The 23,322-nt window shown below is 45.7% G+C and overlaps 1 protein-coding gene across 1 annotated transcript; it reads right to left on the bottom strand.

Annotated features, from left to right (window-relative positions):
• Window positions 1-764: 764 nt before the first annotated feature.
• LOC121541158 (MAM domain-containing protein 2) lies at window positions 765-18,879 on the bottom strand. The gene is made up of 14 exons (XM_041850137.2): window positions 18,594-18,879; window positions 18,370-18,480; window positions 17,253-17,548; window positions 14,824-14,908; window positions 7,695-7,832; window positions 7,031-7,314; window positions 6,625-6,718; window positions 4,489-4,635; window positions 3,940-4,205; window positions 3,358-3,454; window positions 3,089-3,244; window positions 2,714-2,967; window positions 1,382-1,466; window positions 765-1,197 (listed from the first exon to the last, which is right to left on the bottom strand). The coding sequence occupies exons 1-14, from the start codon at window positions 18,622-18,624 to the stop codon at window positions 1,145-1,147; spliced, it is 2,097 nt and encodes a 698-aa protein (XP_041706071.2). The 5' UTR covers window positions 18,625-18,879; the 3' UTR covers window positions 765-1,144.
• Between the last annotated feature and the right edge of the window lie 4,443 nt (window positions 18,880-23,322).

The raw sequence follows: 23,322 nt of genomic DNA, 5'->3' as shown, positions 1-23,322 counted from the left end.
GATTGATGATTGGACAAGGTGGGTCACGTGTAGTTCACAAACAAAACAACATGCAACTCATGTCCACTAAGTGGCAGTAACAGTTCGTTACCGCAATTACAGTAATTAATTATGTCGGCCTTCCGCATCTGCTGTGGAAGGTGGCCGAGCTACAGCGGTGTTTGTCAAGACAATAAGACATCACGAAATTCGTAATTCTCACGAAAGCGTCTGTAGCGTTCGAACGGTTGGTGATAGTCTTCTCCGAAGTATGGTGCTAGTATTGTCCCAACAAAAGGGGTTACATATGTGTCCGAAAAAACATATTTACTGAGCTTGATATAGAACAGACACTTCAAACCCTAATTCCTTATGATACATTTTTTGACTGTCTTTTCTGCCGTTTATGAATGTGTTATTCAATGCGTTTCTATGGCTATAGCAGTACAGGTCAAATTCAATATTTTATCAAAAAATTAATAATACAAAAATATATACCTAAAGGTGTCCAAAAATTCGAAATCAAATAGACATCGTAAAGTGAAGACAAAGGCATGCATTGTGATTTCTGATAAGATCAAGACAAGGACACATTTGAAGCATGTTGAAAAAGCTTCCCTCTTTTTATTTTACCATTCATCTATTGCTGTGGAAATGTTGACTATGACTATTTTGACATTTTAGTCATTTACATTTAGCAGGCGCTCTTATCCAGAGCGAGTTACAGGTGCAATTAGGGTTAAGTGCCTTGCTCAAGGGCACATCGACAGATTTTTCACCTGGTCTGCTCGGGATTAGAACCAGCGACCTTTCGGTTACTGGCACAACGCTCTTAACCACTAAGCTACCTGCCGCCCCATCAATCGACAACGCTATTACCAGTTTCTTTACAAAGAGCAAGTATAGTCAGGTGTGACATAGATACAAAATGTACAGTGATATAGCAATTTGATTGGTTGTAAATGCAGAATATATTTTACTCATCATGGCAAGGTTGCTGCATTTTTTGTTTGAAATCAATATGAAGTTATACGTGCAAAATGATTCGGTGCCATCAGTACAACATAAAATAACATGTATTTGGGGACATTTTTGTCCACATGTGCAAGTTTCAACTCAACTGATTCATGCATCCTATTCAGCACTATTCCCCTCTGCTGCTCCTTCACTCAATATCATTTGAGTTTCCAGAGGAATGGGTCATTTTTACTTCAATATCTGTGGACAAAAAAGAAAACCAACAGGAGTAATGAGTTGCATGAAAGACACAATCTAATCCCAAGCCGGATCTCGAACTGAGCCTGGGGACAAGGTTATGCAAGACTACATAAAAGCAAAACAATTCAAAACAATCAATTTTTGGAGAGGTTGTATGACCCTTATAGGGCAACAGATACAATACCTGGGCACGGTCCACTTTCAAACACAATGTTGTCAATGGCTATATCACTTCTTATTGAGGAACCCCTGATGGCCTCAAATACAATCTAGAACAATAGGAGAAAAAGAACAACAAGTGATGACTCAGTAAAAAAGTATTTGGCCTGAGCACATGTTGTGAATAAGACTGGGTGCAGTAGTAGTGAGTGTAATTCTTCAAATCTTTGCCTGAATATCGTTTTGTAATTTGGAGGTGGTGTTATCAAAGAAAAGATGGTGAATAAATGAATATATACTGAACAAAAATATAAATGCAACAATCAACAATTTCAACGATTTTACTGAGTTACAGTTCATATAAAGAAATCAGTCAATTTAAATAAATAAATTAGGCCCTAATCTATGGATTTCACATGACTGAGCAGGGGCGCAGCCATGGGTGGGCCTGGGAGGGCATAGGCCCACCCACTGGGGAGCCATGCCCAGCCAATCAGAATGAGGTTTTCCCCACAAAAGGCCTTTATTACAGACAGAAATATTCCTCAGTTTCATCAGCTGTCCGGGTGGTTGGTTTCAGACGATCCCACAGGTGAAGAAGCCGGATGTGGAGGTCCTGGGCTGGCGTGGTTACACGTGGTCTGCGGTTGTGAGGCTGGTTGGACATACTGCCAAATTCTCTAAAACGACGTTGGAGGCGGCTTATGGTAGAGAAATTAACATTTCATTATCTGCAACAGCTTGGGTGGACATTCCTGCAGTCACCATGCCAATTGCACGCTCCCTCAAAACATGAGACATCTGTGGCATTGTGTTGTGTGACAAAACTGCACATTTTAGAGTGGCCTTTTATTGTCCCCAGCAAAGGTGCACCTGTGTAATCAGCTTCTTGATATGCAACACCTGTCAGGTGGATGGATTATCTTGGAAAAGGATGAAAAAGCGTCTCTAAATGGCATATATAAAATAAGAAATGCTCACTAACAGGGATGTAAACAAATTTGTGCACAAAATTGGAGAGAAATAAGCTTTTTGTGCATATGGAACATTTCTGGGGTAGTTTATTTCAACTCATGACACATGGGACCAACACTTTATATGCTGCGTTTATATTTTTGTTCAGTATAGTTCACTCAGGCAGTTTAACATTGGAAAAAAAGGTCAGTTCCAGTTTACTTAACTGGGTGTCTCTCATAGACACAAATGCAATAGCAGCTAATTAGTTCATTGACTTACATCGAACCAGAAAAAAAACAGAATAAAACAACGAGTTGGGTGTCTCTTTCCTCTTACATCTCTGGTGTTATTGTACAGTGGAGGAAAGGGATTATGGGTAGTGAAGTTTTTCACCACTTGCCTGATGCTGTTGGTCACTCCGGTATTCCACAGTGGCTCTCAGCCAGGTGATGCTCTGCTCTCCAGTGCGTTTCCATAGCAACTCGTCCTTTCCATCCTTGCGCAGATGGATACTGAGCTCACCCGTGCCCGAGCCGTACATGTGGTAGAAGAAACGCAGGCACTGAGGACACCTGGACCCCCTCAGAGGACTGGAGAATAGTCGGGCATTTTGACCAGGCAGCATGTTAGAGGCCTCAATGTGCATGTAGTACCCTGACAAACAGAGTTTCACAGGGTCAAACTCTAACTATCAGGGTATAACATGGAAACAGACTACAGTGAGATGTCACATTTACACTCCTTCAGTGAATGCTAGAGGGAGTTGGATACTCACCGACTCCTGTGGTGTGATCCCCCCTTGGCCCGGTGTAAGAAGTGGGGGTAGGCCCTCTCACCAGTACCCAGTCACCCTTATCACCCTCTTTGTCCTGAATGTACCCACAGTGACCCGTCTCAAAGTTACAGTGCCCAGGGACAGACAGGAGAAGACCTGTATATGGACACCCAAAAAGACTCTCAAGGAGCTACATTATGTTTATCACAGAGGCACTACTTCTAGAGATCTCCCAGAGATCCTGTGGGCATACGTGAAGGTAAAGTTACCTGTTGTAAGATCACAATCCCCGAGGCTCACACTGATGTCATCCAGAGCAACTGACCCACAGTCCCAGAAGTTCGTACATGTGCTGACAAACACCACCTGGACAGCAGGGGCAGAGTGGGTGACATCATCAACAACAACAGACATTCTCAGAGGATATAGCTTCTGGACAATGTAACTGCATAATACATTTGCAGACAGTTACATCTATTTCATTCATTGTGATACGGTATAATTCATGTTTTAACAGGGCAAAAGCAGTTTAAAAAGAAAAACCATTGAGGAGAATCTCTGACTACTGACTTCAGGATCTTGTTTAATTCTATGTGAAACATATGAAACCTTGTCATCTAACTGCTTCTCCTTATAAAGCTGGATTCAAACCAAAAGACTGACAATAAAAAAAACAATGTCAAAGATACAATGTAAAGCCGAACAAACTTCAAAGCCCCAAACACAAGTATTTCAGTTACAAACATTATGAAACACTATAGGAAGGGCATGCACAGGACATCAGTTGTTGTGACTGAGGAATGAAAACAACAACTAACTAAAAAGGGAAATATTATGTTAAGCCATTTTACATTGGCAACATGTGGACTCTGGAAGGTGATCTCCGTCGCTATCCAGACACCTCTGGACTTGTCGTTCTGGGTCCATATCCTCTCCTGTGTGATTCCGCTCTGATCCTGAAGGTAAACGGTGAGAGCCTGGTCGGTCTGGATGAATCCATGGAGAGAGTAGTGGAACCTCAGACAGTACTTCATGTTGCCGGGCAGAAGAGGCCCGAGCAGGCGGCTAATATAGCCAGCACGTGGATTCAGCCGGGAGTGGGCCAGAAGGAAGGATCCTGTGGGGAGAGAAATAACTCTTATTATCGTCTTGCGCAACTCTGTTTCCTGTCAATCGGTTTGCCATGGAATATTTTCACTTTGCACCCATTGGTCAAGTCTCAAGTCTCACAGTACGTCATTGTTTAAGTGTCTTTCTCACACCTGAAATACTTCAGGTTTTTACCAAAGCCAAATGTAATGTAGTGCAAATTGTCAGCAGGAGAAGATAGAGAAGCCATCTCTCATTCACTATTTGCGCCTCTAGCATCTCTTGGTGGTCAAAATCGTATAATCTCTTACCTGCCCCTGTTGTGTGGTCCCCAGTCCTGTAAATGTTGGGCTTGACTGACACTCTCTTCCATGGGGACCCTTCCTTTTGATCCTGTGTGTAGCGGCAGAAACCACCCTCAAAGTCACAGTTGGCAATGGAGGGATCAAAGGTTGGCTCTGCGGCACACATGGGAGACATTAGGAGGCTGCATCCCAATACTCTTTAATAGCATGCTTTTCTCCTATCTTACCTTTCAACTAATCTATGTAAGTCATGAGAGTTAGGAGAAGAGGAAAGGGACAATCTGAATCTACTGTGTGATCACATGGGATATGTTCCGGGTCGCCTCTGGGAATAACATTGGCGATTACACTGACTCGGTCATCAGGAAGTGCATAGAGGATGTTGTTTCTACAGTGACGATCAGAACATATTCAAACCAAAAACCGTGGATAGATGGCAGCATTCGCACAAAACTGAAAGTGTGAAACACTTAATTTAACCACGGCAAAGTGACCGGGAACATGGACATGTACAAACAGACCAGCTATGACCTCCGTAAGGTGATCAAAGAGGCGACAAAGTGGAGTCGCAATTCAACGGCTAAGACATGTGGCGTATGTGGCAGGGACTCCAGACAATCGGATTATAAAGGGAAAACCAGCCACGGCACTGACACCAACGCCTCACTCCCAAATATGCCGAACACCTTCTTCACCTCGTTTGAGGAGAATAACACAGATCCGCCGACTGCAGCCCACTCTGCTCACGAGGACTGTGATCTCTAGATCTCTGTGGCCGATGTGACTTTCAAGCGAGTTAACCCTCGCAAGGCTGCTGGCCCGGATGGCATCCCCAGCCGCGTCCTCAGAACATGCGCAGACCAGCTGGCTGGAGTGTTTATGGACATATTCAATCTATCCATATCCCAGTCTGTCGTCCCCACTTTCTTCCACCATTGTTCTGGTACCCAAGCAAGCGAAGGTAACTGAACTAGTAGTACTCACTTCTGTCATCATGAAGTGCTTTGAGAGGCTTATCAAGGACCAGATTATCTCCACTTTACCAGACACCCTCGACCCACTACAATTTGCATACCACCCCAACAGATCCACAGATGACGCAATAGCCGCTGCACTGCACACCACCCTATCCCACTTGGACACATCACGAAGGACCTGAAATGGGCCCACCACACCGACACAGTAGTGAAGAAGGCGCAACAATGCCTCTTCAAACTCAGGAGACTGAAGAAATTAGGCATGGCCCCTAAGACCCTCACAAACTTCTACAGATGCACCATCAAGAGTATTCTGTCAGGCTGCATCACTGCCTGCTACGGCAACTGCACTGCCCACAACCGCATGGCTCTCCAGAGGGTGGTGCGGCCAGTCCAACGCATCACTGGGGACATACTGCCTGCCCTCCAGGACATCTACAGCACCCGGTGTCATAGGAAGGCCAAGATCATCAAGGACCTCAGCCACCCGAGACATGGCCTGTTCACCCTGCTACCATCTAGCAGATGGAGACAGTACGGGTTTATCAAAGCCAGGACCGAGAGACTGAAAAACTACTTCTATTTCCAGGCCTCAGACTGTTGAACAGCCATCACTAGCCGGCCACTGCCCAGTCCTCTGTCCGGCACCTTAGACACTGTCACTAGCCTAATATTGAGTTGCCGTAGCTTTCACCTGGATTCACCTGGTTGGTCTGTCATGGAAAGAGCAGGTGTTCATAATGCTTTGTACACTCAGTTTATATAGAAACATTAAACACTGGTCACTTTAACAATGTTTACATACTGTTTTACCAACTTTATATGTATATACTGTATTCTAGTCATGGCTAATCCTATATACTGTAACTACTGCTGTACACACCTTTTCTATTCATATACTGTCCATATAGTCTATACACACCATTTATAAATATATTGATATTCCGGACTCTGACATTGCTCATTCTCATATTTCTGATGTTCTAACTTTTGGAATGATGTGTGTATTGTTATTGTATTGCTAGATATTATTGCACTATTGGAGAAAGAAACATAAGCACTTCACTGCACCTGCGATAACATCTGCAAATCTGTGTACGCGACCAATAAACGTTGATTTGATTTGATGAAAACAGGAGGAGAGAGACCAAACACACAGACCCACCTGTCTCTGCACTACAGAACTCGGGAGAAAAGGTAATGTCATCGAGTGCCACTTGACCCCCTCTGGGGCTGTTGAAGGCCACTTCAAACACCACCTGGAGATAGCAGGTGTACACATACAATCATAGAACATCAGGCCAGCACATACAAAGAAGTGGACATGCTGCTCACTGTACATTTTACATTTACGTCATTTAGCAGACGCTCTTATCCAGAGCGACTTACAGTAGTGAGTGCATACATTTTCATACTTTTTTTTTCTCCATACTGGCCCCCGTGGGAATTGAACCCACAACCCTGGCGATGCAAGCGCCATGCTCTACCAACTGAGCTACACTGTACTTAGTATTCAATCAGAATGTAAATCCAATTTGTACTCCTTGTGAAAACATCTGCACCCCACTGACCTGCAGAGGGTACGGGGCCTTGATGTCCACCTGCACAGGTATCCACTCAGAGGTTGTATTGGTCCAGTCATTAAGGTTCTGGTCCTCTGGGTCAGATCTCCACAGATCCTGGTACTGGCCTGCCTGGTCCCTGGTGTAGACGGAGAACAGGTTCCCTCGCTCTTCACCCCGCCGGTACTGGAAGATCAGGCAGCCCGACATTGGCACCGTTGTCAAGGGAGACACCAGTTTGGCTACCTCCTGGAATGTCTTGGCGTACACTGAATCCACATACATGTAGTGACCTAAGAGGCAATGGCATCTTTCATTTTCAACTTGAAGTAATTATGGATGATACAAACTTTAGTTTCCCTTGTCCATTGTACTTCCTCAAGCTACAATTTATTGGCAGTTTGCTGCCATATGAAAAAAACGAAAGAGCTTTTGTGAACTATTGGAAGGAGGCCAGTGCTGTCAGTTGAGAGGGTCCCTTGCTGAGTATATATAATGTTGTTGTTCTGTTGAATGTTGATATTGTACTAAGTTATTTGTTTTGGTTGTGTTTCGTTTTAGCTGTGTTATTTGCTATTGACCTGTGTTGGGCTGTGCTATCTGCTTTTTTGTTGTTGTTGAGCTACGATATACATCTACTAGCATTTAAATGTGTGAGTTGCTAAGACTGCACCTGCTCCGTTGCTCCGCGTGTGGTCATCAGGTAGGTTACTCTGAGGGTCCCGTGCAGCCCCACCTCTCCTGTACCAGTTGATATTGGTGTTCCACTGATTTCTGTAGCCACACAGGTGGGACTCCTCGTAGTTGCACTCTGGAGACAACAGCACAGTAAACCATGAATAAACCACCACACCATGTGATATCATTAGCATTTCATATACATTAGATAACATACAGTATCATTCCCTGCTAGCACATAACGTTCTGAGTACCATATGTTTCTTCGAACTTGGTGAGAGAATGGTTGTCTTATGGTTATTTTGCATACAACCTTCCCACAACTTTGTGAGAATGGTGCAGGATAGGTACTTGGCTTTGGAACATTCTCAGCACATTTAAGGCACTTTACAAAAAACATAATTTTCTTGGTAATTCATTACTTTAACAGAATATTTCCTAAAAGTTCAAACATGGTTACATTTCATTTAAATGTTGGTAATGTTCTAGGAACGTTTTCCAACTGGTTTGACACTGGGAATGTTCTCAAATAGTTCAGAAAACTTTAAGAAACAACATTCTTCTGTGGGAATTTTAGTATTTCAGCATAACGTTACCTACAGGTTTCCCAATGGTTCTATACTGAACAAAAATGTAAACGCAACATGCAACAATTTCAACGATTTTACTGAGTTACAGTTCATATAAGGAAATAAGTCAATTGAAATAAATTAATTAGGCCCTAATCTATGTATTTCACATGACTGGGCAGGGGTACAGCCAAGGGTGGGCCTGGGAGGGCATAGGCCCACCCACTTGGGAGCCAGGCCCAGCCAATCCACAAAAGGGCTTTATTATAGACAGAAATACTCCTCAGTTTCATCAGCTGTCCGGGTGGCTGGTCTCAGACGATCCCACAGGTGAAGAAGCCAGATGTGGAGGTCCTGGGCTGGCGTGGTTACACATGGTCTGCAGTTGTGAGTCCAGTTGGACGTACTGCCAAATTCTCTAGAACAACATTGGAGGCGGCTTATGGTAGAGAAATTAACATTAATGTCAGATGAACCGATGTGGATGTGGTGGAGGAGTCAGGCGCAGGACACAGAGGCTTCGTCCAACAGACTTTACTAGTCAAAAGTGCAAAAATACAATACACGGCCTCGAAACAAACAGAGGCGAGTGAATACGTAAACCATGCGTAAACACTAAACAAACAAACAGAGCGTCAACACGCAGCTCCGAAATACAGGCAGACAACAACACACAATCTAACCAATACAAAACAGGGAACTTATAGGACACGTAATCAGAACACAAACAGACACAGGTGTACAAGACAGACCAAAGCAATCACACCACGAAACATTCAACGGTGGCAGCTAGTACTCCGGGGCGGCGAACGCCGAAGCCTGCCCGAACCAGGAGGAGGAGCAGTCTCGGCCGAAACCGTGACAGTACCCCCCCCTTGACGCGCGGCACCAGCCGTGCGCCGACCCCGGCTTCGGGGACGGCCAGGAGGACGCGGATCCGGGCGCGTGGGATGCCCACGGTGGAACTCAGTCAGGAGGGATGGATCTAGGATGTCCCTCCTAGGCACCCAGCACCGTTCCTCCGGACCGTACCCCTCCCACTCCACGAGATACTGGAGACCACTCATCCGGCGCCTCGAGTCCAAGATGGTCCGGACCCTGTACGCCGGGGCCCCCTCGATGTCCAAAGGGGGCGGAGGGGTCTCTCCTATCTCATCTTATTGGAGTGGGCCAGCTACCACCGGCCTGAGAAGAGACACATGGAACGAGGGGTTAATATTCTTGTACTCAATAGGCAGTTGTAACCTGTAACACACCTCGTTCAATCTTCTCAGGACTTTAAAGGGCCCCACAAACCGCCGACCCAGCTTCCGGCAGGGCAGGCGGAGGGGCAGGTTTCGAGTCGAGAGCCAGACTCGATCTCCCGGTGCGTACACCGGTCCCTCACTGCGGTGGCGATCGGCGCTCGCCTTTTGTTGACGGATGGCCCGCTGCAGATGGACATGGGCAGCGTCCCACGTCTCCTCCGAGCACCGAATCCACTCGTCCACCGCAGGGGCCTCGATCTGGCTCTCGTGCCACGGTGCCAGGACCGGCTGATACCCTAAAACACACTGGAAAGGTGTTAAATTGGTGGAGGAGTGGCGGAGAGAGTTCTGGGCCATCTCTGCCCAGGGGATATACCTAGACCACTCCTCCGGCCGGTCCCGGCAATAGGACCTCAGAAACCTACCCACATCCTGGTTGACTTGTTCAACCTGCCCATTGCTCTCTGGGTGGTACCCCGAGGTAAGGCTCACCGAGACCCCCAAGCGTTCCATGAACGCCCCCCAGACTCTGGAGGTGAACTGGGGACCTCGGTCAGACACAATATCCTCGGGGACCCCATAGTGCCGGAACACGTGGGTAAATACGGCCTCGGCGGTCTGTAGGGCAGTAGGGAGACCCGGCATTGGGAGGAGACGACAGGCCTTGGAGAACCGATCCACAACGACCAAAATGGTGGTATTCCCCTGCGAATGGGGTAGGTCGGTTACAAAATCCACCGAGAGGTGGGACCATGGTCGTTGTGGAACGGGCAGGGGATGTAACTTACCCCTAGGCAAATGTCTAGGCGCCTTACACTGGGCGCACACCGAGCAGGAGGAGACATAAACCCTCACATCCTTAGCTAACGTTGGCCACCAGTATTTCACGCTAAGGCAGTGCACTGTCCGGCCAATACCTGGATGTCCAGAGGAGGGTGATGTATGAGCCCAATAAATAAGACGATCACGAACCTCGAGCGGAACGTACGTCCGCCCCACAGGACACTCGGGGGGAGTAGGGTCGGTACGCAGTGCCCGCTCGATTTCCGCATCGACCTCCCATAACACCGGAGCCACCAGACAAGACTCCGGCAGTATGGAAGTAGGCTCAATGGCCCTCTCCTCTGTGTCATACCGCCGGTACAGGGCGTCTGCCTTACCGTTCTGGGACCCTGGGATGTATGTGATCTTAAAAACAAACCGGGTCAGGAACATGTTCCACCTAGCCTGACGAGGGTTCAATCTCCTAGCTGCCCGGATGTACTCCAGGTTACGGTGATCAGTCAGAATGAGGAAAGGGTGTTGAGCCCCCTCAAGCCAATGCCTCCACACCTTTAGGGCCTGGACTACAGCTAACAGCTCCCTGTCCCCAACGTCATAATTGCGCTCCGCCGAGCTGAGCTTCTTGGAGTAGAACGCACAGGGGCGGAGCTTAGGTGGCGTGCCGGACCGTTGTGACAGGACTGCCCCCAATACCGGTCTCGGACGCGTCTACCTCTACTTGGAATGGTAAAGAGGGATCCGGATGCGCCAGCACCGGGGCCGAGGTGAACAGGTTCTTCAGTTTGACAAATGCCCTGTCCGCCTCAGCTGACCACTGCAAACGAACCGGACCCCCCTTTAGCAGGGACGTAATGGGAGCTGCAACCTGTCCAAAGCCCTGGATAAACCTCCGGTAGTAATTAGCAAAACCCAAGAACTGCTGCACCTCTTTTACAGTGGTTGGAGTTTGCCAATTACGCACGGCCGACACACGGTCTACCTCTATCTCCACACCAGACGCGGACAACCGATAACCCAAAAAAGGAGACGGACTCCTGGAAGAACAGGCATTTCTCTGCCTTGACATACAAGTCATGCTCCAACAGTCTTCTCAACACTCGGCGCACCAGGGCTACATGCTCGGCTCGTGTAGAAGAGTACACTAGGATGTCGTCGATGTACACTACCACACCCTGCCCATGCATGTCCCGGAAAATCTCGTCAACAAAGGATTGGAAGACTGAAGGAGCATTCATTAACCCGTATGGCATGACGAGATACTCGTAATGACCCGAGGTGGTGCTAAATGCCGTTTTCCATTCATCCCCCTCCCTAATGCGCACAAGATTGTACGCGCTCCTGAGATCCAACTTTGTGAAGAACTGCGCTCCGCGTAATGATTCTGTCATAGTCGCAATCAGTGGAAGAGGGTAACTGTACTTAACCGTGATCTGATTGAGACTACGGTAATCAATACACGGGCGCAAACCCCGTCCTTCTTCTTCACAAAGAAGAAACTCGAGGAAACCGGGGAAATGGAGGACCGTATGTATCCCTGTGCCAAGGACTCGGCTATGTAAGTCTCCATAGCCGCAGTCTCCTCTTGAGACAGGGGATACACACGGCTCCGCGAAGTGCCGCTCCTGTTTGGAGGTTTATCGCACAGTCCCCCCTGTCTATGAGGTGGTAGCCGTGTTGCCCTCGTTTTGCTGAACACAAGTGCTAAGTCCTCATACTCAGGGGGGAATGCGCATTGCGGGCACTTGGTTCGGACTCTCTACCGAGGTCGCCCCTAAGGAAACACCTAGACATTTCCCTACACACTGGGCAGACCACTCCATAAGAGCCCTCTGTTGCCACGCAATGGTAGGATCATGGGCGCTAACCAGGGAAGCCCCAGCACCACGGGGTACGCAGGAGAGTCAATCAGATAAAACTGAATGATCTCCTCATGACCCCCCTGCGTCGTCATCTTAAGTGGTGCTGTGACTTCTCTGATCAGCCCCGACCCCAACGGCCGGCTGTCTAGGGCGTGGACAGGAAAGGGGGCTTCTACCGGCCAAAGGGGAATTCCTAACCTATAACAAAATGCACGATCAATAAAATTCCCAGCTGCGCCTGAATCTACTAGCGCCTTATGCTGGGAATGAGGTGCCACCTGTGGAAATCTCACAGGTATACTCATGTGACCAACAGAGAGCTCTGGGTAAGTGGGGCGCCTACTCACCTGAAATGACTCCCCAGTGTGTGACCTGTTGTCCCCTCTCCCAGGAGACCCTCCCCAGCACCTGGCCGCGGTGTGTCCTCCACGGCCACAGTTCTCCTCGGGTTCTCTCTCCTCCTCTCTCTAGCGCCAGCACCCCCGAGCTCCATGGGAATCGGCTCGGAGGTGCTGGAGGGTGGAATGGACGACCCCCACTCGGGACGTCCGCGGGTAGCCAGCAGGGTGTCGAGACGGATGGAGATGTCCACCAACTGGTCGAAAGGATAGGTTGGTGTCCCTGCAGGCCAGCTCACGACGAACGTCCTCTCGTAGGCTACACCGGTAATGGCCGATGAGGGCCCTCTCATTCCACCCCGCATCCGCCGCTAGAGTCCGGAACTCCATGGCGAACTCCTGTGCGCTCCTCTTCCCCTGTCGGAGGTGGAACAGACGCTCCCCCGCCGCCTTTCCCTCAGGTGGGTGATCGAAGACAGCCCTGAAGCGGCGGGAGAACTCCGCGTAGGTGATGGTAGCGGCGTCTATTCTCCTCCATTCGGCGTTGGCCCACTCCAACGCCTTGCCGGATAGACAGGAGATGAGGGCGGAGACGCTCTCGTATCCCGAGGGCGCTGGGTGTAGGGTAGCCACGTAAAGTTCCACCTGCAGGAGGAACCCCTGACACCCGGCTGCAGAACCGTCATATGCCCTCGGGAGCGAGAGCCGAATGCCCCTGGGTTCCGGTGCTGAGAGAGGAGGACTGGCCGTTGGTGATGGGATGGTGTAAGAAGACGTGGGCACCTCCCCAGTAACCAACCGGCGCAGAGTGTTGGACACCTCGTCCATGGCGGACCCAAGTTGCCGGATCATGGTGTCCTGATAGCTGATCCGTTCCTCCAGCGACTTGGGTGTCGCAGCTGCTCCTGCTGACTCCATGGTTGGTGTGTTGTTCTGTCAGATGAACCGATGTGGATGTGGTGGAGGAGTCAGGCGCAGGACACAGAGGCTTCGTCCAACAGACTTTACTAGTCAAAAGTGCAAAAATACAATACACGGCCTCGAAACAAACAGAGGCGAGTGAATACGTAAACCATGCGTAAACACTAAACAAACAAACAGAGCGTCAACACGCAGCTCCGAAATACAGGCAGACAACAACACACAATCTAACCAATACAAAACAGGGAACTTATAGGACACGTAATCAGAACACAAACAGACACAGGTGTACAAGACAGACCGCGAACGCCGAAGCCTGCCCGAACCAGGAGGAGGAGCAGTCTCGGCCAAAACCGTGACAATTAAATTCTCTGGCAACAGCTCTGGTGGACATTCCTGCAGTCACCATGCCAATTGCACGCTCCCTGAAAACTTGAGACATCTGTGGCATTGTGTTGTGTGACAAAACTGCACATTTTAGAGTGGCCTATTATTATCCCCAGCACAAGGTGCACCTGTGTAATGATCATGGTGTTTAATCAGCTTATTGATATGCCACACCTGTCAGGTGGATGGATTATCTTGGCAAATGAGAAATTCCCACTAACAGGGATGTAAACAACATTTGTTTTATTGTGACACTGCATCAGTGTAATTCGAACCTATAATCTTATTTTCTCTATCCATGGAATTAGTCCACTGCACCCCCAGGATGGCGTTAGCATGCCATTTTAGTCTGTTTAAAGAGACCCCATTTAAAAGGAAACAAGCACTCATTAAGATCAGGTGTTGCCAACACGTCTGAACACACTTAACAAGACAGAGGATAGAAAGAGTTTTGTTGATGCTGAGAACTGAATGTATACGTTTTCTTGTGGTTTTTATGGAAAGTTTTCTTAACGTTCTCTGAACAATTTAAGAACATTACTTTAAATAGAACCATGAGGAAACCTGTAGGTAACGTTCTGCTTAAGTACTGAAATTCCCACAGAAGAATGTTGTTTCTTAACAGTCTCTGAACTATTTGAGAACATTCCCAATGTCAAACCAGTTGGAGAACGTTTTTAGAACATTACGAACATTTAAATAAAATGGAACCATATTTGAACTTTTAGGAAACGTTCTGTTAAAGTAATGAAATACCAATAAATATATATATTTTTGTCAAGTTCCTTAAATGTGATGAGGATGTTCCAAAGCCAAGCAACTATCCTGCACCATTCCCAAAAAGTTGTCGGAAGGTTGTATGCAAAAAAGCAATAGGACATCCACGCTCTCACCAAGCTCTAAGAAACATATGGTTCTTAGAACGTTATGTGCTAGCTGGGGGGCGTATGTGCATGATATCATACACTTTCAAAGTCTTACAAATCCCATGGGTATATGATATGTGTGCGATTCACTGACCTAAGCAGTATCCAGAGCTGATGCGTATCTCAAAGATGGCCACACTGCTGCCTGTGCTCTCACCGGGTCTGCCATCAATGACAATCTGATGGGAAACAGATGTTCAGTAATGGCCCTCAATCAGTAATGAAGGAGGAGGGGATATGGAGGTATAGTATGTCTGTGCTCCATTATCCCTGCTGAAAAAAACATTTCAAGCTGGTCTATTCTGGTCCATGCTGGTCAGTGCTGGTCTGATGCTGTTCAAGCTGTTCTGAACAACATGATCTAACTGGTTTTGCTGGCCGACCAGCATGGTCTAGCTCAGTGGTCACCAACCGGTCGATCACGATCGACTGGTTGATCTCCAAGGCATTCCTAGTCGATCACCAAACATTTCTGTAAAAAATCCAGCGATAAAGCCTTGCGTTTGGCGTAGGTGCACTTGATTCAGCAGCCCTAGCACTGGGAAGGCAAAGTGTTCCCATTTTGAACCATTTCATGTGTCTGAAGGTAGAACGCCTACTCAGTAGGCCCAGAGAACAAATCAAGTGCACCTATAGGCCTACCGCTGGCCAATGAGATAGCTCAGATCACCATGTCTGCACAGTTTCCTCGAGCTATAAACTGTAAAAAGAAGCCTCGAACGCACAGCAAAGTTGATACTGTGAGATTTCAAAACTTTTAAAACCATGACTACAGCCTGTGTGCAGTGCACCGCACGTTTCCACCATGCTCCCTTATTTCTATCAATCCAGTCAGGTTGTGCAGCAGGAAGTACATTTAAGAGGTTACATGCCATACAACAGGGGTCGGCAACCTAAGGCATGTGTGCCAGCCTTGGCAAGTGAGGGTATGCTAGCTGGGGGGCGTATGAGCCACCCCCCTTGCGTGGTGTGCTAAGCCTTGGCTGGACGTTTATTATCTCACTTATTTTTGCCATAAAAAAAATAAAAAAATGAAACTGGAGAAAATAATTGAAATTGCATGCATTGGTTTCGAAATTGCATTGGTATTCACTGCAATGTTGTAGTTCCCAAGGTATATCAATCCTGATTAGCCAATAGAATAGTTTCATATTATTAGTTCAGAGCAAGATGACCCGCCTCTCCCGCCAAATTTGGCAGCGCTGAAGATGAGAAATGTGTTTTCTCATGGCTAGCAGCTAGCAAGCCTTCTTTTGTTATTTAAAAAAGTTCAGGGCGCAAAATGTCATTAGCAAAGAAAAATAAGGCGTATGTCCGCTCATTTATTGCCTCTTGGACAAAGGAACATGGATTGTTTTACTGAAGGACGGCTCTGTTTGCGCTCTCTATTGTAAAACTGTTGTTTGTCGGACATCAAGTGTATGGCGTCATTTTGAAACGAGACATGAGAAAAACTTCAAGGATGAGGTGGACAAGGCTGAAGGAATCAAGAAGGCCGTGTCCAGGTATGAAAAGCAAAGCTGTGTGTTTACAAATCTACATGCAGTCACAAATCAAGCTACAGAGGAGAGCTACAAAGTTGCACAGTGCATTGCTAAACATGGAAAACCATTTACTAATGGGGAATATATCAAGGAGGCTTATTTGATGGATTACCTAAGAAAGACACAATCATCTCAAAGATAAAAGAGATGCCTGTGTCTGCCAGAACTGTTGAAAGGCGAGTTGCCGAGATGGTTGAAAATGTAAAGGAGCAGCAAACTGTAGCGTTAAAATATGCACCTGTGTTTAGTGTGGCTCTTGATGAGAGTGTGGATATGAATGACATTCCACGTCTGGCAGTTGTTGCAAGTTACTGTGACTCAGAGCAGGTACGTGAGGAGCTGCATTGTCTAAAACCCATGCATGGTACTACTAAAGGGGAAGATGTAGCAAAAGCCTTCACAGATCATTTTGAGGAGAGAGGTGTCGATATTAAAAACATATTCACTATTACAACTGATGGTGCCCCCACTATGGTGGGGAAACCTAAAGGATTCTCAAAGCTGATTGAAGATAAGATTGGCCACCCTGTGGTTAAATGTCACTGTATCATTCAACAAGAGAATCTGTGTTCCAAGATCAAGCCCGTGGTGCTAATGGACAGCGCCCCTTTTTAGCGAGCTATGGAATTCTTCCTTTTGTGGGCAATTAGATATTCAATTGACACAATTAGTTGCAATGCACATATGAAAATCATAACTGGCATGCAGATCATTAGAAATGGTAGGATAAATTGTAAAATGGCACTCCACACAAAAAAGGTTGCCGACCCCTGCCATACATAGTAGCAGTACACAGACATGAGAGATTGAGCAGCAGATACGAGACATGCATGTCATTTCATGTTTGGACTAATAAATGTGAGGGCTCTAACATTTTCCAGGCCCCATTCCTCCACCTACGTATGGCAGTGTTTAGATTAGCACATATGTTTTAACAGTGTGTATGTGCCTCCCGTGTTCCTGAGGGTGTGTTGTTTACCCTGTACGGCTCTGTGGTGTTCTGGAGGTCGATGCTAGAGATGAGCCAGCTGTCAGAGGCGGTCTGGGTGCTCCACAGTGTCCAGTCGAAGCTCTCTCCCTCCCTGCGCAGCTGGACCTGCAGGGAGCCTGACCCAGAGAGTTGGTACACCAACCTGAGACAGCTCCAGTCCTCTTGCTCCATGGCGGGGCTCAGCAGAACCCCCCTGCTCTCTCCCTCTGACCTTTCCTCTCCCTCTGGCCTCTTCTCCTGACTATTCTGGTACTCTAGGCCTGTGTCCACTGAGATAAAAGACCCTGAGAAGACATAGAGACAGTTTGAATAGAGGTACTATGAAAACAGAGAGAGATAGAGAGTATAACAGAATCTACTTCATCTATTGTCATTACGCCTTATTTCAAAGGATGCCAAGGGCGACAGTGGCAGGGAAGGATGGATAGAAAAAAGAAGAGAGGAATCAGATGATGAAGAGGAAGGACTGGAGAAGGTTCGCCACAACAGGACACAAGTAAAAGACAAACACAGGAGGAGACATTCTGTTTGCTCAGTGAACAACAGTTTATGTGTCCCTGTCTCAGGGCAAAACAGAATAATTACAGATCAATTATGATTACATGGTTGCCATAACATTTAATCTGCTTTCTTATGTGTCCTTTGATCATTCTGCTTAAGTGATGATGGACTTATCTGGGGTATAAATATGTATCTAGCACTCTTCAGAATAGTACCAAGTACCAACTCTTAGAGCTGTGAATGCCTAAATGTGCTATTTCACTGACTCCAGATGTGCTCTGATGTTGAAAACAATTGCATTCCAGATGTCTCTCTCTTGCTATTGTCTCTCTCCTTTCCATCAGAACAACTGCAGAAACCACATCAATAAGTACAACAACTAGTACAACAACTACTACAGGCACTAGAATATTAAAATATTTGTAATAAGCCCCAATAATCTTTGCTGCATAGAAGAGAGGTCACTGTCTTCTTGTGTTTTCCATACACAACAACAGGTTGCCATGCATTTCAAGCACTTCAAAGGGTATAAGCTACTGTATTATAGGCACTTGTCAGTGTAATTTAAAGGGGGTAGGCTTCAACCTTTTTCAAAGTCTCCTACCATCTTTGTTGAGCGTCCAGCTCGTAAAGTCTGGGTCTGACGTGTATCCGCAGGTGCTGGACTCAAAGCTACAGCAGCCTGGCAAGGGCCCATTCTGGCCTTGGACTGTGGCTGGGAGAAGAGAGAAGATGGAGGATATGAGTCATACACAGACACTAAAACAAGCATCGCTGCATGTACAAAAACATGCACATATTCACTGCAAATGTGTTTTCTTTACTCACCAAACAGGGTGAAGAGGTAGAATGGAAGCATTGCAGTCTTACATAAAAATGATCCAAGACCAGGAGACGAGCTGAAGTACCTTCAAACAAATGCAGGAGCAAGTGTGCGTGCCAACTAAAATCAATGCCACCCCAAGGTCCACACCGTCATTATCTCTGTCTGGTCATCTGTCAAAGTCTGTTCCTGTCAGTATCAATCAGTATCAATCTGTGTCAGTGGCTCTGTCGGTGGCTCTCCAGCTCACAGACTGGCAGCACACTGTAGAGTCTCAGATTGGAAGACTCTATCTGGAGAGTATGCTGTGAGGAGGAGGAGGAGGAGGAGGAGGAGGAGGAGGAGGAGGAGAGAGGGAGGGAGTAATAATCTGTACCAGAATCAGGCAGCAGAACTCTCTCACACTTCCCTCACCTCAGATTCCTGGAGAGTTTGTCTTTATTTATACTGTGGGAGGTAGCCTTTAAGGTACACTGCTTTTGTATTTATACATATTGGTCAGTCCCCAAGTAACCTCGACTCCAGCAGTTCTAGAGAGGTTTCTCCAGAATGTCAAGCACTGATTCTCAATTCACGAAAATATGGTGTTGACTTGAGATATGGCTCGTGACTAGTCTACAGGAGACAGGAAATAATAATACAAGAGATGTAAAAAATGTCCAGCAAGTAAGACATGGTACCAATAAAAGCTGAACATTTTGCAAGCCGCTATGCCTTTTGCCTGCCTGGCCTTTTATCCTAGCTAGCACATTTGGTTCCTTGGAAGTTGTGGGAACGTATGTTTTTTCTTTCACATTGGTTGTTGGAACAATTTGAGAACATGACTTTAAATAGAACCATGAGGAAAACTGTAGGAAACCTTATGCTGAAGTACTGACATTTCCACAAAACAACATTGTTTCCTAACGTTCTTGGAACAATTTGAGAACATGATTTTAAATAGAACCATGAGGAAACCTGTAGGAAACGTTATGCTGAAGTGCTGAAATTCCCTCAGAAGAACGTTGTTTCTTAATGTTCTTGGAACAATTTGAGAACATTCCCAATGTCAAACCAGAACGTTCTTAGAACATTACCAAAATTGAAATTAAATGTAACCATGTTTTACATTTTAGGAAATGTTTTGTTAAAGTAATGAAATACCAATAAATAAATAAAAATAATTCAAGTTGCTTAACTGTGCTGAGAATGTTCCAAAGCCAAGTAACTATCCTGCACCATTCTCACAAAGTTGTGGGAAGGTTGTATGCAAAATAACCATAGGACAACCACGCTCTCACCAAGCTCTAAGAAACATATGGTTCCCAGAATGTTATGTGCTAGCTGGGATGTGTGTCATATGTTTGTATACATGTCCTTGACAACCAAAAATAAACATTGTGAACTGGTCCTTAAATCCCTGCTCTTAATTAATAATGTTTACAAAAGGCTGACATTCAACACACACACACACACGGCACACGGCACACTGAGTCCTTTGTGAAGCTTCCTTTTCAGAGAGGACTGGCAGTATTCTGTGGCATGGAAAATTTTTAGCTGAAAAAGTGACCTGATGGGAATTATGGGTTAAAATTATGAATGACAGCCAGCCTTTGATAATAAAAAGATGGTTGTCTGTTAAATTCTGTCATCTGCTTCAGAACATAAACAAATGAATGTCAGAGGGAGGTAAAAGTCAAGAGACATCAGGGTGATGGATTGGGCAGAGAGGGTCTGATGCTAGTTATACGGCACATCTCACATTCGTCTTCCATATGTACTTTAACTGTCTGGTCTGTTCCTTCGTGTTCGCCTTTCCCTCTTTCCTGAAGGTGCAGTGAAATGCTATACGGGAAAACAGATGGAGGTCAGTTCTGGGTGAAATATTACAGTATACACACTTGATTATGTGAAGGAGGGCCAGACTTCGCTAAGAGTGAAGAGTGGGGTAATTTACAGTGTAAGACCAAGCATTGAGAGAACTGAACCAGCAAGATACACAGAATTCCATTAGGTCGGAAACTACCACAATCATCATAAAATGACAATCAACAAAAACTGTATAAATAACAGCATGTAATTTCTCAAGCACCTTGTAAACTGGGACAATGGTTTCATAAACACCTAAGTGTGCTTGAATAATATGACATCTGTAGCCACGTGGGTCGACACAGTGCTGTTGTGTGTAAGCTGATACTCTGACGGGTTCTGTGCAGAATGTGGCAAGGGACCAGAGGACTCTATGGGTCAGGTCCTTTTGGGCCCCACCCATCCCCGGGGCCAGCCCAGCCCAGATGGCCTCATTAGGGGCCTGGATGGATAATAGCTAGTCCCCCCTCTCTCCCCTCCCAGAACAATCATCGACGACAGCATCCCAAAAGAATGTCTCTCAACCAGTTGCAGTTGTCAATGTGTGGAGTTTCTAGGCAAGCATTCTGTGGAGTTTCCAGGTCGTCATTGTAAATAAGAATTTGTTCTTAATGACCTGCCTGTTAAAGTAAAATAACAATTATAATTATTTAAAGTCCCTGTTTTTGAATGGCACCAAAGATCATCTGAGTAATAATATTATTATTAACATTATAATGCAAGAAACCATTTACTAATCAAGTACCAGTCAAAAGTCTGGACACACCTACTCATTCAAGGGTGTTTCATATTTGTACTATTTTCTACATTTTAGAATAATAGTGAAGACATCAAAACTATGAAATAACACATATGGAATCATGTAGTAACCAAAAAAGTGTTAAACAAATCATAATATATTTTAGATTTTAGATTCTTCAAAGTAGCCACCCTTTGCCTTGATGACAGCTTTGCACACTCTTGGCATTCTCTCAACCAGCTTCATGAGGTAGTCAACCTGGAATGCATTTCAATTAAGAGGTGTGCCTTGTTAAAAGTTAATTTGTGGAATTGTATTCCATCTTTATGCGTTTGAGCCAATCAGATGTGTTGTGACAAGGTAGGGGGGTATACAGAAGATTTACCCTATTTGGTAAAATACCAAGTTCATATTATGGCTTGAACAGCTCAAATAAGCAAAGAGAAACCAGCTCTGCTGGTGACACTGTCAGTGATTTATTTAGAATTCAAGGCACACTTAACCAGCATGGCTACCACAGCATTCTGCAGCAATACACCATCCCATCTGGTTTGCGCTTAGTGGGACTATCATTTGTTTTTCAACAGGACAATGACCCAAAACACACCTCTAGGCTGTGTAAGGGCTATTTGACCAAGGAGAGTGATGGAGTGCTGCATCAGATGACCTGGCCTCCACAATCACCCGACCTCAACCCAATTGAGATGGTTTGGGATGAGTTGGACCGCAGAGTGAAGGAAAAGCAGCCAACAAGGGCTCAGCATATGTTGAAACTCCTTCAAGACTGTTGGAAAAGTATTCCTCATGAAGCTGGTTGAGAGAATGCCAAGAGTGTGCAAAGCTGTCATCAAGGCAAAGGGTGGCTACTTTGAAGAATCTCAAATAAATGTTGATTTGTTTAACACTTTTTTGGTTACTACATGATACATGTTATTTCATAGTTTTGATGTCTTCACTATTATTCTACAATGTAGAAAATAGTAAAAAATAAAGAAAAACCCTGGAATGAGTAGGTGTGTCCAAACTTTTGACAGGTACTGTATATTCAAACAATGTCACACATTGCTTATCGGGAGTGTCATGGATTGTTATGGGAGTGGTTTGAGCCTTGCAATGATGTACATATTCTGTAAGCACAGGAGATTGATAGGCGTACCATATGGTTGGTCAGCTCATATCAAAAGATTAAGAACAGTTCAGCCATTGGACAGTGCCACCTGCAGCCCAGCTCAGCACAATGGTAAGTACTGGGAAGATGGTAGAGGAAGAGACAATACTACACTATCCAACCCTTGCTTTCTTCAGTGGAGTCTAAGCCTGGAATACTGGAGGTCTTGCATGTGGGCCATAGGTTTTGCGTGACAACACTGCAATGGACCTGATCAAACATTTATGAATTATAATTTCAAAGATGGGTTTTAAACTCTACGGGATCGGTGTCCCGTATACGGGACGGTTGAGCTAACGTGCGCTAATGTGATTAGCATGACTGTTGTAAGTAACAGCTAACTTTCCAGGACATAGACATATATGGGCAGAAAGCTTAAATTCTTGTTAATCTAACTGCACTGTCCAATTTACAGTAGCTATTACAGTGAAAAGAATACCATGCTATTGTTTGAGGAGAGTGCACAACAACAACAAACTTATCACGGCAACTGGTTTGATACATTCCCCTCTGAAGGTAAATAATGTACTTACATTCAATAATCTTGCTCTGATTTGTCATCCTAAGGGTCCCAGAGATAAAATGTAGCATAGTTTTGTTTGATAAAATCCATTTTTATATTCAAATGTAGGAACTGGGTTCTACAGTTTGAACCCCTGCTGTCTCTGGCTCCACACCCACCCCGCTCGGCCATCTAGATGTGTGAAAGTTAGTGTATAAGCTAATGATTGACATTCCTGGGAGTGTGTAAACTTACATTTTGTATTACCATATCATTTTTGTATGTTCTCTATAGTTATGTACTTGAAAATGTATCAATTGACCAATTCGGGACATTTGGGCAGACTTGATACAAAATAGTCCAGTATTGCAATGCTTCACTGGATCAATCTGAAACTTTGCCGACACACTGCTGCCATCAAGTGGCCAAAATCTCAATTGCTCCTAAACTGCAATATTATATTGTGGCTTTTCTCTT

Source organism: Coregonus clupeaformis, chromosome 27, assembly GCF_020615455.1.
Source record: "Coregonus clupeaformis isolate EN_2021a chromosome 27, ASM2061545v1, whole genome shotgun sequence".
Classification (NCBI taxonomy): domain Eukaryota; kingdom Metazoa; phylum Chordata; class Actinopteri; order Salmoniformes; family Salmonidae; genus Coregonus; species Coregonus clupeaformis.
This window is presented reverse-complemented; position numbering and strand designations above follow the sequence as displayed.